This window comes from Rhodamnia argentea, chromosome 11 (assembly GCF_020921035.1).
Source record: "Rhodamnia argentea isolate NSW1041297 chromosome 11, ASM2092103v1, whole genome shotgun sequence".
NCBI classification, from domain to species: domain Eukaryota; kingdom Viridiplantae; phylum Streptophyta; class Magnoliopsida; order Myrtales; family Myrtaceae; genus Rhodamnia; species Rhodamnia argentea.
This window is the reverse complement of record NC_063160.1, coordinates 1426106-1447206: the sequence shown is the minus strand read 5'-3', so window position 1 is coordinate 1447206 and position 21101 is coordinate 1426106. Positions and strand designations below refer to the sequence as shown.

The window sequence follows — 21101 nt, the reverse complement described above, 5'->3', positions numbered from 1 at the left end:
GTTGATCCCTCCTTGATACTTGATGCTGTAGCTGTAGTTGCTAGAGGTGAGTCAAGATGTTTTTCCATTGAAAGTTGACTTGCTGTAATGGGGTTTGTGGTGGACTTTACCTCCCACTTTTGACGTTTTATGGAAAAAAAAAAAGAGATGCTAATTTACTTAGCTTTGACGAAATAACTAAGTAAAATGAAGTATATCACGAGCTTCGAGGCCAATTTGATTATGCAACTATCCTTAATCTCCTGCGAGATTAACAGTCTATTTTTGCAAAAAAAAAATTAAATATTTGCAGACTCACAATAGACTATAGCCACCCATGTAGACATGGAATGTCTACGTGCAATAACATGAATGACCATACTGATTACATGGAATGCTGATGACCTGGCACTGTTATGATATGTCCGTGACGTGGACATGCGAACCGCGAGGCGCAACTCCAAGTCGAGCCGAACCCGCGTTTTGTGCAGCAGAAAACAAAATGAAAACATGTGTGCTAAACATGATGACCAGACCACCACCTTACCTTGCAATTACCAGCAACTGGGTGATGACTGCGTTGTACCCTTTTACAACATTATTCATAGGATTGTAAACATCTTCACTAATCGCGTGATTTACACTAGCAATGGAAAGAAATCGGGCTTCGCGTGTGCATGAAAACTATTTCGATATTATGGGACAACAAGGTTATTGTCAAGCTGCTCATCCTCCCCTAGGAAAGAGAGACTTTCAGCTATTATTGCAGCATTAGGACACATTTTGTTCAAAGACCGGTCGAACGGTCCGACACTAGGGACATAACTTGTGGTTGGCCAAGGTTTTGAAATAGAAAGCGGATCCTCAACGTCCGATGAAGTTGCAGAACATGATTTTGAAGTATGTAAGAAGAAAAATGTATCGTCATTAATGGAGATTAGGAACGCATTGCTTACTCCCGACGACTCTGCTCTCGACCATGGAGATCATCAGGACGAAGAAGAGTATTGAAACCAAGTTGAAGAAGATGGTGGACTTGCGACCGGTGATCTTAGCCATGCTTATCAACTCTCTAACTTCTCTGGATATTGAGTTTGTGAGAGATATGCCTTGTGTATCTTTCTATTTAAAGATGAAATTATAGCACGAGACAAATTGCATTGTCACTTATTTAGGAGAAAGAGCTGGCTTAGTGTCGATGCTTCGGATCACATGTTGAAAAAAACCTTTTATTTTATTATATGACATGAGGTGAATGATAATACCTATTCGAGTATCCTTTTATTCTTTTTGGTTAATTGCGGCAGTTAAACTAAGAATGTTCTTTTTACATGAAGAATTGCCACTAGCTTGGACTTTCATGGTCGATGAATTATTAGGACGAGGCCTGCATGTTTTCGATTTCCTAGGATGAATTATACCTTAAGTGAAAGTGTAAAAGTTTCCCATGCCGCGGCTGATTCACCGGAGCTTCGGCTCATATTTGATGTAGGCCATGATATTACCGAGGCATTTCATTGGGTCCGCAACTTACCCAACTGAGAAATGAGACTCCTTTCCCGGAAGAACTGTAAGATGACAGTACTAAACAAAAATATGAGTGTGAAAGACATAAATTTCACCTAACTTATGGTAATTATAAGGAGTTGTTTCATCATGACAGTTCTTGTGATTCTGCTGATTATCGGTCATTGGCCACATTTTCTTGGGGAATAGAATCAGAAGAGAGAAAGAAAAACTATAGAGGAAGAAGAAACATCCGTTTGGCTCTTTAACTAATTCTTCCAATCACAAAACACCATTGAAACTTCAGCCTCTAACCTTTGATACTGAGATGATGTGACAATTTAGGGTTTGCAGGTCACGAAACACGGCAATGGGAAGCGGGAATCGAGCTCTTCAATGCCATTTCGTAACATCCCTCTGATTTCTGAAGTTGTCTCTCCCTGAATTCGTCGATCAACGATGTGTGTCGAACATATCTTGATCTGCACATAATCTTTTTCTGAAATTTTCTTTGTCACTGAACACTTGATTTCTAATTTGCATTTCGATTCATATGCCACTGGACCTAAACCTGTGATCTATGGTCGGACGAAATATAACTGAAATGCAGTATGAAATGTTCGAACATAAGTATAACCGTATGTGATTGTATGATTAGATGATAGTACAAAAGAAAGATAAGAGTTCTTGGGATGTGGAGATGAAGCGGGAGAGCACTCAAGCTGCTTTGGAAGGTAGTGTCATTGCCAATTCAGCTGCTGAGGTAAAATCATACTCTCAGGTTCAAGAGATGGAGTTTTTCATCCAGCCGATCGCCATTTCTGTGGTACTAATCGATGCCATCTAGTCAGAGATAAATCATATTGATACGGGTTTGGAGTTTTCTTGGGCCGGTCGTGTACCACGAGGTAGATTTCGGAGGAAGTCTCTGCTGAAATTAGCTTGGTTGCCACTTTGTACTATATTTGGTAAGCTCGAAATGGTGGGATACGCAGCGAACGCGCTTCTCCCTGTGCTGATAAGGCTTCTAATCTGGTGCTATTCGCTATTAAGAAGAGGATCTCATCTGGGTTTGGCTCTAATAATCCGACTGTTTTGTTGAGAATGTTAGGAATTATTGTTTGAAGTGGAGGTGGACTACACCTTGAAACTTGATGTTGTATTGTAGTTGCTGTTAGTGATTCAAGTTCCTTTGCTATTGATAGTTGATTTGCTGTAATGGGGTTTGTGTGTACAAAGGGACACAAGTTACATTACAGGCATGTTTTTCAAAAAAAAAAAAAAAATCATATTGAAAAAATTATTTCTAGAAATGCTCATTTAGGCCAAAACAAGTATTCTAGAATTTAAAATAAGTACATTGTAGAACCATTATGGCAATAAGCAATAACCATACTTCTGTCTACTTGCGTTGGTATTTACTAAATCGGTCCAACTGAAAAATTTAAGACCGAATTGGTACTAATGTAATAGGTTTATGACTTTTTTTGTACTTTTCCCTTCGAATTTGTAAATTTATTCCACAATAGAAAATTCCTATAGTAAAATTAGATCCCTAAGATGACGCCATGCTCAATTACTTATGTACATGTTAACCATACTTAACACAAACATAATTTCAACAACTTAAATGACTCTTTTTTCCCCGAAAAAAAGCTTTAATAAAGTAAATTACGAGGGTTGAGGTCAATTGATTGAGATACCGTAACCATTCGGATTGACTACGCTCCTTGAATTGGGCTTGTGAGGTCACAAGCAATAACACCGATGAAGATATCGATGACATGGCGGTATTGTGATATATGGTGACGTGGCATTACGGACAAGTGTGGACAACATATGATGATGATCATGCCGAGTATTATCGATCTCAAATCAGATTCTATCTAAACCTCGATCCACTCTAACTCAACTAAAACTTTATTAGACTTTAGTAAGCGCTCTCTATATTTGGAGAACGACAAAACTAGTTTTAGTAACGGTTCGACCCTAGTTTGGCTGCATTGTTCTATTTCTTCGTTGAAAGTTGGAATGGAGAATCGACCTTGGTACTAAATGTTTGTTAGGTTTTTATTTGTCTTTGTCGAAAAAACTACTAACTATAAAGATATGTCCGTCTTTCTCGGATAACCAGTTGTAAAACGTTTTTATTTCCCTTTGTTCATACCTTCGATAGAAACACTCAAACTACATTCTTGACGACAACGAAATAAAGCATCATGACCGGACCACGACACTAGCATTACCCACAACAGCTGGGCAATGAGTGTGTTTATTCATACAAGTATTAAAACATGTTTGTGGCTCAAGTGAAGTTCCCGGAGATGCAAAGCCATTGACCAACGAAGAGAGCGTCGCAATTGAGATTCGGATTGATGGAGCTGAAGATTTCAGAAGTCAACTCGAACTCCCGTGCTATCGCAAAGCAACTGTCTCCACCATTCACTCCCACCACTTCGTCACACACCGAGCCGGGGTTTGTCGTTGCAACCCCCGTGAAACAGGTAGAAAAAAAAAACAGCCATAATCATTACAGAAAGGCATAATTTATGATGTATAATTAAATGGATATTAGTAATGCATTACTTACTTCCGACAACTCTGCTCTCGGTCAAGGAGACCATGAGGACAAAAACGAGTATGGAAACCAAGTTGAAGAAGATGGTGAACTTGGGGCTAGCTATCCTAGCCATGCTTTTCTCTTCTTCAAATTCTTTGGATACCGAGAATGTGAGAGATATGCCCGATTTATCTTTCCATTTATAGATGAAAGTAGAGCATAAGACAAATGACATTGTCATGGGATAATACAAGAAAGGGCCGATTTAGTGTTTGATTTACTCTTTAATACTAGGGATTGCGTGGTAAAAATAAGCTTGATTATGATGTATGACATAAGGCGGAGGATAATACAATGTGAGCGTCTTTTTTAATTGTTAATTGCAATAGCTAAACTAACAATGTTGATGAATATTCTTAGGACGAGGCCTGCACGTTCCCGATGTTGTGGCGCATTTACCTAAGCTTTGGCTCACATTTGCTATAACCTGTGAGATTACTCAAGCATTCTATTGATCCGCAATTTACCTAACTAGGAAATGAGATCCCTTTTCTTGAAAAGAAGTGGAATATGATACTATCATATAGAAATATGAATGTGAAAGGCATTAATTTCACCAAACTTTCTTTCACTCGCTCTTGTTTATTTCATGAAAAATTCGGCATTTCTAGAAAAATATTTTTTAAGAACTTATTTTTTGGGAAAATAACAATATTTGTTGACGTTTGGCCTAAATCAGTATTATTTCTATCGTTTGGAAAGGCAAAGGTCATTTTATTAATCCAAAATGATATGTAGTATTCGCGTTGTTGACACCTAATTTTGTCACCCTTGTATTTTATTATTCCTCCGCAAAATAGAATAGGTCGATTCATGTAAATTCACCCATTGTGCTTTTAAAAAGAAAAAAGGAAAAAAAAAGAGAAAAAAGAAAAAATGGAAAAAAGGAAAAAGAAAAAGAAAGAGGAAGGATGTCGGATCGAGTCGTTAAGAAAAGAAGAAGAAGAAGAAGATGATGACCCGGTTTTAAAAAAAGAAGAGAGAGAGATCTACACAAAGAATTTGCAAATGGAGAATATCTCAAAATATCATCTACAACAGAGAATATTATTTGCAATAGAAGATATTATCTACGCTAGAGGATAAGAAGAAATGGAAACCGATTAAGCTGGTTTCCAAGACCAACAACTTGTCGCTGAATACACCGCACTTGGAGATTTTCGATGAAAGGACAGGGAGCGAACACACCAAACGCAAAGAAGAATGATGACTGAAGATTTAGAAAACAACTTGATGGCGAGATTGTAGCTTGAGTCATCCAGTTCCCAAGAAGCCGCAAGCCACGAGATTGGTTATTGAGAGAGGCCGAAGAGCCAAGGAGCAAAGCATATGGGACAAAAAGAATGATGACCAGAGAAAGATAGAGGCAAGTGGAAGTTGCAAGTTGAAGTTGATCAGTCTTTAGAGGCTGATTTGGGCGATCAGGCAAAGCAGGAAATCCAGCAGAGAATTTCAGTTGCAGCAAAAGGAATGATGAATTTAGATTAGCAAGCAAGTTGAGACCGATATGGAACCGACGTGAAGCCGATGTGGATGGCTCTTGAAGATAACTTGGGGGCGACTTCTCGGAGAAGAAGCAACAGAAAATTTCGGCCAAAGACCAGATGCAGAACACCTTCAACAAGCGAGCATGATATTCAATCACCGCTGGCAAGTTAGAGCTGATGTGGAGCTGAGGTGGGCAACTCTTATAAGCTATTTTGGGCAGTTGTTTAGAGGCAATCAATAGGGAATAGATGCTGTGCAGAAACAACAGAAAATCTCGCCCGAGATAGAGAGGAGCAGAGGATTAGGAAGGTGTTGCCTCTTGTGGTGCAAGGGGGGTGAATTTCCTGAAGTGATGAGAACAAAAAAAAAACTGTTAGCTGGTGAAAGATATAAAAAGAGAGAAGGGACAGAACGTAAAGGGGGGAGCTCTCTCTCTTACGTACTCTCTCGATAACAAAAAGGAGAATGGCAATAAAAAAGGAGAGGGTGAGGGTTAAAAAAAAAAGAGTGAACAAGGAGGACTCCTAGGCTCTAACGTCAAGTTCATCACTGTTTTTTGAGGTTCCAACCTTTAACAGGTAGCATATCTACTGTTGGGTCTTGTTTGCTTTTGTTTCTCTTGCTACTCGGGTTCGCCGGGCCGAGATCCTTGGTTTCCTCGGTCCGGCGAACTCGAGCTTAAGTTGGCATTGTAATTTGAGCTAAAAATGGAATTCGTTCATGTCATGTTATGGCTATATACTGTGCTGTTTTTTTTTTAATTTTTTGTTTTTATTTTCTCCCCTTTCTTTCTTGACCTTGGTTTGGTTTTGACTGATTGTGCTTTACTGCTGCAAAACCGTTGAATCTAAGTCATATGGCCGGTGAACAGGGGTCTCCTATATAGCTTACTTCACATTGCTTTTTCAATGAGTGCGCCTAACAATTTTTAGAACCGATCAATGCGCCGGAAACTACACGTTACCTAGTTTCATTAAGACCAAACACTTTTTCTTTTCTAGTGCATACATGAAAGACTTTCCGATCGGAATGAAGCTTATCTACTTGTTTGACTCTAAACCCAGTTTTTCTCGAGCATGTCAAACTCGCATATTGGGGTGAACTTTCATTGGGATTTCATTTGATCCATCCTTCGCTACTTAGTTCAAATCATTCTACGTGCATGGTAGTTTGTATCTATGTTTGAGTTTGCTGTTTGCGATACCCGAAGTTCATGATTTGCGGTCATGAAAACACTCCTTGAGGCGATTTTTTATAGATTCTCTGTAAAAGCAAGTGTATGAGGAAAGACCAAAAAATAATAATAATAATAATAAAGAAGGAACCCCCTTTGTTTATGACCCACGGTGCTTTAAGATGATTCATATTAGACTTAGGTTTCTATTATTTTGTTTGTGTTTTCGCATTTTTTTGTTTTTGTTTTATTAGAAGATTTTGTAATCTAAAAATAACATAGAATCAGAAATACTTTTTTCTTTTTGTATATGAAAGACCAAAGGGAAGTAAAAAAGGAAAGGCAAAAAAAAAGAAGAGGGAATCCGCTTTATACAAACTCATGTTATTTTTTTTTATATTACGTACGAGTCAGATTTTTTTTTTTCTTATTTATACGAAGAACTTTTTTAAGTTTATAAAAGAAAAGTAAAAAAAATTCAAAAAGAAAAAAAAATTCGGAAGAACAAAACAATCTTTGCTTTTGCATTTCCGCCGAATTAGTTTCTCTTGTTGTTATTTTGCAATGGGTGTCGATTGAGTCATTTTTTTTTAGTTTTAGTTAGTATCGGGTATCTCGCTAAAATTGCGTTGAGGTTTCCGATTTGTGAAAGCTCCTTCCTATGAATATTAGCTTGAAAACAAAATAGATAATTATATGAAATGACAAAAAATTTTTTATCAATGGATAGTCTTTAAGTTTTAGTGTAATGGGTCAAATGCATGGTCACTTTAGGAATACCAATTGGTTAGGTACCGAAAGGGCGTTAGTTAAAATAATTAGTGTAAATAAGTCCCCGAACCTAGATGCTCTGGTTGTGTAGGAATTGAGATAATACTCCCATATCTCTATTGGTTTCTAGTCGACCCCAAAGGCTAGTGGCGACTTTCAATGGTTTAGAATTTTAGTTCATAAAAATGAATTCCAATGTCACGCGAGGTAAGAGTTGGGAGGATTTGCGCCTAAATGGATAGGTAATGCCTCTAAACCTAAACGATCCTCGGGAGGGGAAAGGGTAGGTCGTGAGAGCTTGGCGACTCCGCTGGGGACATAGTTTGCTACTTGTGGACTTAGGCCTAATAACCAATTGTTTGTTTCCTAATTTGATATGTCTTTTGTAGCATGAGTGAAAGTCGTGTGGAAAGCGAGGTTAGTCCATTAACCCGTGTTAAATGTTTTTGCAGATTGGGAGTCATAAGGGTGTAGTAATATGTGCATTTGAGGATATATATAGAAGTGATGTTTGTTTAAATATGACCGCATATTAAGGATATATATAGAAGTGATGTTTGTTTAAATGATGACCGCATGTGAATTGCATTTGCACGACAAAACTTTCCGATCTAGTGGGGAAAAGTACACTAGAAGTGCCATAACTTTTGTACGGTGTTCACTTGAGTGCCATAACTTTCAAAACATTCACTTAAGTGCCATAACTTTTAAAAATCGTTTACTTACAATGTAGGGCACCAGAGTGGCCGGAAAAGTTACTTATGCGACACACGGAGGAAAATGCCAAAACCTAAACGCGTGGGGAACGACCCGTGGTAAATCCCTTTAGCACTCAAGTGAACGATTTTGCTCCCATGTAGCACTCATTTTAACGCATTTTTAAAAGGCACTTAAGAGAACGTTTTGAAAGTTATGGCACTTAAGTGAACACCGGGTACAAGTTATGGCACTTCTAGTGTACTTTTCCCGATCTAGTGGAAATGGGAGCCTTTAGAACCTCACCTTTTAGAAGAACTCACAAGTGCATACAATATGTGATTGAGGTTGGCATTTCAGGTTCATTTGTTTTCATTCAATTTGTAAGTATTGCTTCAATTTCTTTAATTTCTTTTTACAAAGAGTCATTATATTCCCGTGACAAATGGTGATTGTTTAAAATGCCTATCTTGGTTTAGATATAATGGGGATTCCCGAGTTACGTATCATCCCGATTCCGAGGAAGGCCATTCTTGACATGTGGAACAAGCTGGGTAAAGTCGAGCAAATTTACGTTGAGAAAACGATTGGACGCCTTATCTCCCTCCTAGACGTGGAGCCTCGGGTCGCCATGGTCAAAGCTTTAGTCCATTTTTGGAACCCAAAGATGTCCACCTTTGTGTTTGGTGAACATGAGTTAACCTCGACTTTAGAGGAGTTTGATGTCATCATAGATTAGCCAGGCTTGCTAGGTTTCGCTAGGCCATCTGTTATTTCCAACCCCGTGACCGTGTTGAGTCAATTCCTAGAGGTTGAATCCGCTGAAATTAGAGAAATCTTAAAAGGAAATTCAAATGCCTTGCCACTATCTTACCTAGAACACTATGTTGGCAAATTACCCGCTAGGCCATACCTCCGTGATGCTAAAGTGTTCGTTCTGGCTTTCTTCGGATTTGTCATTTTTCCTTTTACCAAAAAAAACAATGGACCCTCGTGTCGCTTATGTAGCTTCCAAAGTATGTTTGTTTAATGGTTTCACAAACATGATTCTCGCAGAGACCTTCATTTCACTTAATTGCTTTAAAGAAAAGGTTAGCGGGATTCTTATAGCCCCAATAGGTATGCTCCAGGTTTGGTTCTTATCTCACCTAAGGGAGTTCGGAAAACATATGCTCATACTCGAGTTGTCCGAGTTTAGTCATCCTCTCGCTAAGTTCCTGCGCATTCAAAAAATCATGCACTCCTAGTTTTCCATCTTGGTTTCATTTTCTGAAAAATCTTACCCTTAACCAAATTAAGTGGCAAACCGCTTGGATATGTTTCCCTAGGGCTTGTCCGTCGTGTAAAGATGAGGAATACGTCCCGCTGTTAGGGCTTACTGGTTCCACGTCATATTGCCCTCTTAGAGTTGCCCGATAATTCCGTGTCATCCAAGACATCCCACCCCCTCCGAAGTCGGGTTTATATCATCTTGACTTTCGCAAGGAGTTCGTTAGAAGAGATCAAGCTAGAGACTTAGAAAAAGAAATCAAGCACATCTAGAGCTTACTATACCATTGCCTACCGAAGGATGTTGACTGGGTCGTCGAGCTAGAAGGAGAAATGAAAGTATATCACACCTATGTGAACTACATACGCCGTCGGGTTGGGCCGGAACTCAAAGTGGTCCTTCCGTACGTCCCCCTAAACCCGATGCCTAAGGAAACCATGATGGCTCGTATTATCAATGAAAGAGATGAGGCATTAGCTGAAGTAGAATGTCTTACCTAAGAGAACAAACGCCTTTGCGCCACAAAGAAGTCCACCCGAAGAGCTGGAGCCCAAAGTACTTCACATCAGCAGATTTCTACTAGGCACTAGGTGGGTTATGTAGTTTGGTTTGTGAGTGTGGTAATAAAGCCGCCGCTACTTTGGGCATTGTATATAAGCCTTCCCTTCGCTAAGTTGGGCTGTAATCGGCGAAGCCTTTTGTGTGTTTGTTTTTCATGTACTATTGTATATAAACCTTCTCTTCACCAAGTTGTGATGAAACTGGTGAAGACCTTTTTGTTTTTTTGTACTCGCCTAGCTGAATGTAAATGGGGGCATTTTGAACAATCATTGTGTGTTACTCCTTTAAAATGTCATATTTTCCCTTTTTGATGAAACATCACGAGAATTATCAAGCTTTTCCTTGTCTCGGTTTCATCACAAAAGAAATATGAACTTAAAGTCTTATGTGATATTTTCAATATTTTTTTATATGCTGACTTTTCCTTTAAAACAGGTAAAAAAATCACAAAGTTCCAACGTTCACCTTACCGTACTAGGTCCCGGGTTGCCCAAATGGAACAAGAAGCACAAAACCCCGGTGTAACCGCACCGGCTAAAGTTCGTGAATTAAAACAAGTGATTACATAGCTTGTTCAAGAAATGAGGACACCGTCGCAGCACAATCTGAATCCAAATGCCGCACCACTTGATATACCCGATTTGGTTGACGAGAACCCCGGAGCCAAAATCATTGAAGGGGTGCCAATTCCTATTCCTAGACCCGTTGATCTCGATCCCATAACTATTGCTATCTCGGCCCGGTTGGAGGAACAAGCTAGACAAAGGTTTGCTGAGCTCGAACTAGAATTCAAAAACAAGCGCGATCGTGAAGCAATCAAGGATTTGTCTCGGTTTGCCAAAATCAAATTTCCAGAGAAGTTCAAAGTACCCGACTTCGCAAAATATGCTGGGACAGGCGATCCTAGAGCACCCCTTAAGCACTATGTCAACAGAATGGGCCCATATGTCAACAACATCCCTTTGTTGACTTAGACTTTCCAAAGCAGCCTGGAAGGAGCAGCTCTTCGTTGGTACCTAAACTCGAATGTAGATAAAATTGAAAGGTGGGAAGAATTGGCTAAGTTGTTCGTAGATCATTACCAGTATAACACGAAAATGGCTCCAACACGTGATGCTCTATCACGGACGGAAAAGAAGAGGGATGAAACATTTCGGGCATTCGCCCAGAGATGGCGTGCGCTAGTAGTAGAGGTCCGCCCACCCCTTGAAGAAAGTGAATTGCTGGACCATTTCTTAAAGGCACTTCCTAATGAATTTTATCACAAGCTCGTTTGTTCAAGGTGTCAAAACTTCCCACAACTGGTTGCGGTAGGCGAACGAATCGAAAGTGGTATGCATTTGGGGAGAATTGTGGAGGGGGCAAGCCAAAGGCCTATGTCGAAGAAGGAGAAAGAAATGGAAATCGCCTTTGTACAAAATCCTCCTATAGTGGAACGACTACCGGCGGCCTCGTCGGGTCCCTCGACCCCTTATTACAAGGGTTATCAAAATAGCCAGCCTAGAAAGATGAAGTCGTTTACCCCACTCCCTAGACCTTTGTCTCGGCTCTTGCCGATATTGCTGGAAAAACGTCTTGTAGCCAAAGAAGTTGCTCGAGATCCTCTCCCGAATTATTTCGGATTTGGCCCATCAAAGTCCCGCATATACCATATGGGCGAGAAAGGGCATGACGTTAATAACTGCTTTGTCCCCAAGCTTAAGATCCAAAATCTGCTAGATAGAAAAATACTTTCGTTTAAAAATTCTGAACCCAACGTCCAGAAAAACCCCTTGCCAGCACATCCTCAGAATGTTGGGATGGTACTTGAAGATGAAGATCCTTCTAGCCAGAAGTTATGAGTAAACATTTCTCGATTATATGAAACCCCGGTGATAGCTGGACATTACGGTGCGAAGGATGCTACAATCCACGAGAAACGAGCTCGTATCCATGAAATGGTCCAAATGGGCATAATATGAATCCCCGAAAAGAAGCTCCCTACTCCTTTATCGATGGCGTCATGTGTCGTCCGAATACCCGAGCCCGAAGTGGAATTGGATGGGACCAAGATTGGCAACCTCTTAGATGAGCTAGAGGACTTTAATGAATCCGACACGTCATCAATTGGGTCGCCCGATGAACAGGAATCTGATCCTGAAGACAGACGCCGATGGGATCATGAGTTTTTGATAGCCGCAGTCGAAAATGGTGAGGTGCTCGACACCTTAGGGCAACCTAGCGGGGGATATGATTTTATGGTGAAGTATTCGCCCCCTTCTTGGTTTTTTCAAGAGCGTATACCCAAGACTCGAGCCCATTGGGATGAGTGGGATGATGACTATGATACTCCTAAGTCTAGCAATGGAGTTACTCTGCCAACCCCACTGCTCCCGACTATTGATGCTGAGGATGTTGCTCTAGAAGGTTGGGAAGATATAGCGGTAGCATCGAACCCCGATGAATTAACTTATTCTGTAATAATACCTACGATCGTCGACCTACTTGCTGAAGAAGATATGTATAGGTTTCTAGAAGAGGACTCGGGACATGCGCTCATTGATTTAAATTCTCTAGAGTTCATCAAGATGGAAGCTAGTTTAAATGCTAGTATGGATCTCTATGGTAGCAATTTTTGGCCGATCATGATTGACACACACCGCCCCGGTGCAGAGGATGGTTTCTCGCCCGGTGAACCATTCCAACTAGTCGATGTTGAATTTGCTCCTTGGGATTACAAGTTGACACCTCCATGGAATTATGATGCAACAGCTCCATGGGACTACAATGTAGTAGCACCATCAAGTTTCAATCCACCAGCTCCATCAACCCCGTGGGATCACAATGCAGCAACACCATTGGATCACAACACAAGATCCTCTTCAGCCTCGTTAGACTACAAGGCGCTCGCTCCCTGGGACTATAACACAAGTGGAGTCGATTCGGTTACCCGAATGGGTCGCTCTTATGTATGTCCAGGGCCGTCCGAAAAGAAGCCTATGATTGAAAAGAAGTCTGTAATTGATAAAGAGGCCAAACAGCTCCCGTCAGCAGTAAAAACCGGTGAATTTTCAGTTGTGGATCAACCGAGGAAGATGCCCGCTCGGATCTCGATCCTCGACCTGTTTCAAACCTCAGATAAACATAGAGAGGCCCTCCTAAAGGTTCTTGGTGAAGTCCATGTACCGGAGACAACCAATGAAGCTCGGCTAGGAGAATTTGTTGGGTCCATTTTGCTTAAGGACTAGATATCTTTTGCTGATGAAGACCTTCCCCTTGGTGACCGATCACACGCAAATGCGCCGCACATCTCCTTGAAATGCCGTGGAAGAATGGTATCAAGGGTTCTAATTGATAATGGGTCTGCGGTTAATATTTGCCCATTAATCACCCTTCGTCGGGTTAATTTTCATGAGTCAAGAATGCGTGCGTCAAACTTGAATATTCATGCATTCGATGGTGCGAATAAGGATGTTCTAGGCGAGGTGGACTTGGAACTCCTAGTTGGACCAGCTACCTTTTTTATCACTTTTCGGGTCCTAGATATCCCTCCTTCCTTCAATTTGCTAGTAGGGAGGCCCTGGATACATACAGCTGGAGCTGTACCATCAAGTTTGCATTAGAAAATCAAATTTGTTGTTGGTGGCCAGCTGATAACTATACATGGAGAATCCGATATGGAAATCTCGGAGGGTGTGGCAATCCCTTACATTGAGCCCGGGGGAAGCGAAGAGGCAAGCTACCACACTTTTGAGCTGGTATCCACTATCCATGTTCCTGAAGGAGCGATCATGCAAACCCCAAGAATGTCCGGCCCATCACTTATGTCCAGCCGGGTTCTACTCCAGCATGGCCATGTACCTGGACAAGGTTCGGGACTACATGGCCAAGGAATCACAGAGCCCATCATAGCACATCAGAAGCTCGGCAAAGGAGGTATAGGCTATGACCTAGCATGCGATCGAAAAGACCGAAGAAGCCGAAGTTGCCTTGGTGATAACTGGGATCGTCTAACATATACAGGCGATGGTATAGCTACCATGGATTTGTCTTATAAAACTCCTATTGAAGAGGTTTTCGTTGGCCCGGCTAGGATGTTGCATGAGGAGGAGATGGCCATGGATGGTATAGCCGAGCTGTTCGAGGAGTTCATCATTTGTGTCACTCTAGGATCCGATGCAGCTGAATCATCAGGGGTTTCAGTCAACCCTCCCGAGTAGGGTTGTTCATTCCTTTATGTTTTGAGATGTACATATGTCTTTTGTGACAATTTCCCGTACATGGGATTCCTATCGGCAGTGTGTAAATTATTTTTTGACCTTTAGACCTAGAGCCGTGGGTCTAAGGTTGTAAATGTTGTAATGCGGCTCCCTAGTTTGAATAAAATGAGGCACTACTTTATTAAGGACGTGTGAAAGTATATGCCGGTCCTATGATGAGCTTAATATAATCTTGAGGGCTGGACTTTCACACGCATCCCGATTTCCTTTATAAAAAAAAAAAAGTTTTCTAAAGGCCTATCAAGTCCGATGAGATGAAGGCATATCCAAAGGTTTCCTGTTGAAAAATGTTTTGCCAAAATGATTTCAAATGATTACACGTTTTGCACATGTTATCTATGTTGAAATTTGCTAACCCTTCTGCATCATGTCTCAAGCATGACATTCTACATATTCATGAGAATACATGTGATTCAAATTCACCAGAGAAAGCATCCCTTGGACTCGGACAACGATACCGAGGACCCAAAGATGATTGAATTCGAATGGAACCGCCATGAGGAGTCAAAGCTCTAACAACAGAACCAACGAAAATGGTAAATCTAGGTAGTGCGGAATGTGTCAGAGAAATTAAAATCGGAGCACGATTACAAGAAGTAGAAGTCGCCAGGATAGTTTACCTTCTCCAAGAGTATCAAGATGTGTTTGCCTGGTCTTACACCGATATGCCGGGACTAGATCCCGAAATCGTGGAACACACTTTGCCAAGCAATCCAGCGATATCGCCGAAAAAGCAGCGTTTGAGAAGGATAAAACCCAAGTTGTCCAAAAAAATTGAGGAGGAAGTGATGAAATTTTTTAAAGTAGACTTTATAAAGGTCACACAATATTCACATTGGATAGCGAACATCATCCCCGTGATTAAAAAAGATGGCAAAGTCAGAATATGCGTTGATTGTTGGGATCTAAACCGAGCTAGCCCCAAAGATGATTTTCCGCTTCCCCATATCGATGTGTTAGTCGATAGCACGGCTGGATTCGAGCTATTTTCTTTCATGGAAGGTTTTTTTGGTTATAACCGGATACGGATGAAAGTGGAGGATAGGAGCAAGACTTCTTTTATTACTCCATGGGGAACTTTCTACTACAAAGTAATGCCATTTGGCCTAAAAAATGCAGGAGCCACATACCGTAGAGCCATGGTCGCATTGTTTCATGACATGATGCATAAGGAAATTGAAGTATATGTGGATGATATGATCGCAAAGTCTAGGCCGGGCGAGGACCATGTCGAGGTTTTGCGCAAGCTATTTGAACGTCTTCGCAAGTTTCGACTACGCCTTAACCCCGCGAAATGTGTGTTTGGAGCAAAGTCCGGGAAATTGGTGGGTTTTATGGTCGATGCGGGGGCATTGAAATAGACCCGTCGAAAGTTAAAGCCATATGCGAATTGCGACCTCCTACTTCTATCGAAGAGGTCCGTAGCCTATTGGGAAGGTTGAATTATGTGGCGAGATTCATATCCCGATTATCCGAGACGGCAAAGCCATTTTTTAAGCTCCTTAAGAAAAACGCAAAGATTGTGTGGGATGTTGAATGCTAGGCAGCCTTTTTGAAAATTCAGCATTACCTAACTCATTCCCTAGTTTTAGTGCCACCGACTCCTGGTATTCCTTTGATTCTCTACCTTACCATCCATAAGGAGTCATTAGGGGCAGTGTTAGTTCAGAAAAGACCATCAGATGAGAAGGAATGCACGATATATTACCTCGCTAAAAAGTTCACCGACTCCAAGGTAAACTACTCCGAGGTTGAAAAGACTTGTCTAGCTCTACTTTGGGTATTGCACAGGCTCTACTTTGGGTATTGCACAGGCTGCGGCAATACACCCTTCATCACCAGATCCCGCTAGTCACCGAATACAACCCCATCAAATACCCGCTGGAGAAGCCAGCGTTGATTGGAAAACTCGCTAAGTGGCAAATCTTCCTCTCCAAGTTTGATATACAAAGCATGACTCAAAAGTCTGCGAAAGGTCATGCTATAGGCGACATGTTGGCGGAGAACTCGATGGGTCTAGAAATTCCTCATATCGATCCTCTTGATGATCGCGTCCTACTTATAACCACTAATAAGTGGACAATGTACTTCGATGGAGCTATAAATCTTTTAGGTTCGGGTACGGGAGCGGTGCTTATCTCCCTAGATGGCCAAGATTATCCGATTGCTGCTAGGTTGATATTCCCATGCACCAACAATATTGCTGAATACGAAGCTTGTATCCTTGGTTTGCAAACCGCTATAGATATGGGGATTCGAAGACTATAGGTCTATGGTGATTCAGCCCTCATCATCCTCCAAACCGAAGGAAAATGGAAAACTCGTGACCCGAAGTTGGTCCCGTATCATGAATTCTTAGCGGGGCTACTTGAGGAGTTTGAGCAGATAACATTTGAATATCTTCCTAGATCACGTAATCAATTTGCGGATGCATTGGCCACGTTGTCCTCCATGCTTCAGGTAATCGGAGGGTCAAATATTGAAACGTTAAGAATCGAAATTTTGAAGCGTTCGGCTCATTGTATGGCGATAAAAGAAGAGGCGGATGGGAGGCTATGGTACCAAGATATCATGACATATCTCAAAAAGAGAGAATTCCCCGAAGGAAGTGAATCGGCTGATAGAAAATATTTGATAAAGCTCTCATCAAAGTTTTTCCTCAATGGCAATGCATTGTATAAGAGATCATTTGATTTAGTCCTTTTGAGATGTGTCGATGCCAAGGAAGCTAATCAACTGATGAGCGAAATTCATGAGGGAGAATGTGGTCCCCATATGAATGGATACTTGCTTAGTAAAAAGATCTTGAGACCGGGATACTATTGGCTCACCTTGGAGGCTGATTGTATTCAACATGTTCGCCACCGCCATCGGTGCTAGGTTTATAGTGACAAGATCATCGCTCCGCCCAATGAGTTACACCGGATGTCCGAAGCATGGCCGTTCTCTATGTGGGGAATAGATGTGATTGGTCCGATCATCCTCAAGCATCGAACGGGCATCGTTTCATTCTAGTAGCTATCGATTACTTTTCAAAGTGGATTGAAGCTAATTCCTATGCTAATGTCACCGCAAGGACCGTAGCCAAATTTGTGCGTCGTGATATCATTGTCCGATACGGAGCTCCGGAGGCTATAATCCACGGATAATGGCATAAATCTAAACAACAAGCTAGTTGATGAGGTATTTGAGGAATTTCGGATAAGTCATTTGAATTCTTCTCCGTATCGCCCATAAATGAATGGGGCGATTGAGGCAAAGAACAAGAATATCAAGAGGATTCTATCGAAGACAGTTGAGAATTACCGTGATTGGCATGAAAGGCTTTCTTATGCATTGATGGCATATTGTACATCAATTCGTACCTCGACCGGGGCAACTCCTTTCTCATTGGTGTATGGTATGGAAGCAGTTCTACCTGTTGAGGTCAAGATTCCTTCGCTAAGAGTTCTCACACAAGTAAAGCTATCGGAGGCTGAGTGGATCTATTAGAGGTATGAACAATTGAACCCGATTGATGAGAGAAGGCTACGTGCTTTGTGTCATGGCCAGGCTTATCAAAAGAGAGTGGCAAAATCGTTCAACCGTAAAGTTCGCCCCAGGCTTTTTGAGATCGACGACCTAGTATTAAAGAAGAGGCTGCTATTTATACCACACCCGGGAGGCAAGTTCACTTCAAATTATGAAGGGCCATATGTGGTCAAGAAGGTCCTCCCCGGTGGTACTTTGATTTTAGCTGAAATGGACGGTTAAGTATGGCTAAGCCCTATAAATGCCGATCTTGTGAAAAAGTATTTCACATGAATAATATCAGAAGGGCCTTGATGGCCATTCCTCCTAAAAGTTTGAGTCATTCGTGCTGTTTTACTTCATGCATATCATGCATACATACATATTTGGTTTGTTTTGCGGGTGATTGAGGTATATTCAAAGAAGAGGATGTCGAACCGACATAATGGGGTGCCCATTGCAAAAGCCTTACAAATAATCGACGTTTGAAATAATACGAAGGAACATGGCGTGCTTGGGCGGTTTCATATAAATAAAAAGGGGGCGCCTTATAGACGCCAACAGCGCCGTGGCCTGGTGGTCAGGGGAATGAATAGGTCTAGACGCGCCCGGGGTTCGATCCCCGGGAACGGCATGAATGGGGCACCTTGTAAATAGAGAAAGGAAGCTCCATTGTAAATATTAATAAAAAAATTTTGCATCTCCTTTTTGTAGGAAGAGGATGCAAACATCCGGCCCAAATGAAATGAAGAATTTTTTTCAATATGCCAGCTCACAAAGTCCACATGAAACATCAAAGATATCTCTAGCAAAGCATTCCAAGTATTGTGATAGTTATCAATGATGAGATGGGGTTCGGTCTCACACAAGTAAAAGCAAAAGGATTCACCGATTAGCATAGTCCAGGTAAATATCCTTCCCCCCCCTCCCAAAAAAAAAAAAGGAAGTTGTTCAAATGTCTTTTCATCAAAATTGATTTGAAATCACCATCTTCAAATATTTGAGTGGCATTCATTAATCATCAAGACATTTATGAAGAACTTAGGCATCTCATGTCCAAGTTGAGCGATCTTAAACGCATTGTTGAAATGACATCTTGAATAAAAAAATTGTTTCAAAAAAAAAAATCCAGCATTCAAATCATCATAGAAGCTCAGAAAGCATTTTGTCCAGAGATTTGAATGACCTTCTTTGACATTGTCCATGCAGCGCATACATACATCTTGCAAAAAAAAAAAAAAAAAAAAAACGTCAAGGTCGATTTAAACATGTGATTTTGCAAAATGAAGACGAGGTACTAGAGGATGCCGAGTGAGCATCAAAGAGGATGGAAGGCAAGCCATGTCCTAAACACGTCCTTGATACACTTTGAGAGTTGAGTGTAGTAAAAATCGTGTCTAGGACACAAGGCTCATTCACAATGTATACACGGGGTCAAAGTGACGAAAGGCATTTCTTTCTCTTCCCAATACACTCAATATATCCCTTGCTAACCACTTTGAGCTTGAGTAAGGAGGATGTTCAAAACACCCCTGTCAAGAACCACCCTACATTGGGGCAAACACACGAGATTATGGTTGAAAAATTAGTTGGAGAAAAGGTAAGAAAGATTTAATTGCCTTCACTTGTGTTAACCTTTTTGTGGCAACTTCAGGTGAATCTTCGTTGAAGCTTGAAGCATCTCAAAATGAAGAAGAGCATCTATTTCTTCTACCCAAACACCGATATCCTTTGCTTAGCCAAGTTGAGCTTGAAATCGTTCGTTTCTGAAACCCGAATGATGATCATCTCCCCATACTAGGGCAAGGCATGTGATTTACCAAGAAAAATGGTAATTATGCATTGATGTAAAATGTCTTGAGAGTTTAGAGAGCTCATATTATAAAAAAAAAAAAAAGAAAAAAAAGAGAAGCATAAAGCTTACCTTGAATAGAAACAAATGTAGAAAATGGAGTGAAACTCTTTTCTTGCCAAACAAAGATAGATAGCCAATGGACTCTCAAGATTTCGTGGCTTCCCAAAGTAAGGTGCTTTTCAGAAGCATATAAGATTGGTATTGATGCCAATATGATCACCGACCCATGAAGCCTCCAAAAAAAAAAAACGAGCCTTGCAAGCCTTCCCAAACCGACATTACAACCCATCTAAAGTCTCTTCTGATTGGGATGTTTCAAGTCGACACGAAGACTTTACAATGAAGTTACTACTTGAAGGAGTGGAGCCAATTATTTCTTGTCTTACCTTCCAAGTTCTTGACTTGTAAACCTAGCGAAGGTAATGATCGAATGCTTCTCTAATGAGACCTCAAAGTAGGAAAACCCTTCATGTAAACCCATGACCGAGCCTACGTTACGGACCCCGAAAGACCTTTCAGATTGACTGAAATGTATGTACTGTGAGTGTATCCGAGACCGTAGACACAAAGAGAGTGTAATGAATCGAGAATACTTAAACCTGAGTCCCCATAACAAGTAGAATGATATTTGCCATTCCCTCAAAGGCCAAACCCGTTCTTACATGGTCGTGCCATTTTTCTTTCCCCAGAAAGGCCAAGCCCGTTCCTACACGGTCGTGCCTATTTTCCTTTTTGCCAAGACCAAGACGCGTGCCATTTTCTTTCCCCGAAAGGCCAAGCCCGTTCCTACACGGTCGTGCCTATTTTCCATTTTGCCAGAAGACCAAGCTCGTTCTTACACGGTCGTGCCATTTTCCTTTTCCCAGAAAGGCGAAGCCCGTTCTTACACGGTCGTGCCTATTTTCCTTTTTGCCAGAAGACCAAGCCGGTTCTTACATGGTTGTGCCATTTTTCATATCCAAAAAAGCCAAGCCCATTCTTACACGGTCATGTCATTTTCTATATAAAAAAAAAATCAATCAAGCCCTTTTCTTACACGGTCATGCTATTTCCCCAATAGGCCAGGCCCGTTCTTACACGGTCGTGCCTATTTACCTTTTCCCCAAAAGGCCAAGCCCGTTCCTACACGGTCGTGCCATTTTTCATTTTCCCAAAAGGTCTAGCCCGTTCTTACATGGTTGTGCCTATTTTCATTTTTGCCGTAAAGCCAAGCTCGTTATTACACGGTCGCGCCACTTTTATATTCCATGAAGACCAAGCCGGTCCTTGATGGAACAAAATTAGATGTTCAATCGTCTTAGAATGGAACCTCTTTAAACTCCCCTTCTAAGAGGGGCAACTGTTGACACCTAATTTTGTCGGCCTTGTATTTTATTATTTCTCCGCAAAATAGAATATGTCGATTCATGTAA

The 21101-nt window shown here is 41.2% G+C and overlaps 1 protein-coding gene across 1 annotated transcript; it reads left to right on the top strand.

Moving 5' to 3' along the window:
• The first annotated feature begins 15618 nt into the window (after nucleotides 1-15618).
• Nucleotides 15619-16592, top strand: LOC125312824. The gene is made up of 3 exons (XM_048272437.1): nucleotides 15619-15741; nucleotides 15889-16059; nucleotides 16116-16592. Exons 1-3 carry the CDS (start codon nucleotides 15619-15621, stop codon nucleotides 16590-16592), a joined length of 771 nt encoding a protein of 256 aa, XP_048128394.1.
• Nucleotides 16593-21101: the final 4509 nt, after the last annotated feature.

What these genes read in the sequence shown, in the direction of transcription:
- LOC125312824 (XM_048272437.1), top strand. Translation starts at nt 15,619, where the DNA reads ATGTGTGTTTGGAGCAAAGTCCGGGAAATTGGTGGGTTTTATGGTCGA. An exon ending in CTCCTACTTCTATCGAAGAG is followed by an intron (nt 15,742 to 15,888) that starts GTCCGTAGCCTA and finishes TTGAAAATTCAG; the next exon opens with CATTACCTAACTCATTCCCT. An exon ending in AAAAGTTCACCGACTCCAAG is followed by an intron (nt 16,060 to 16,115) that starts GTAAACTACTCC and finishes GGTATTGCACAG; the next exon opens with GCTCTACTTTGGGTATTGCA.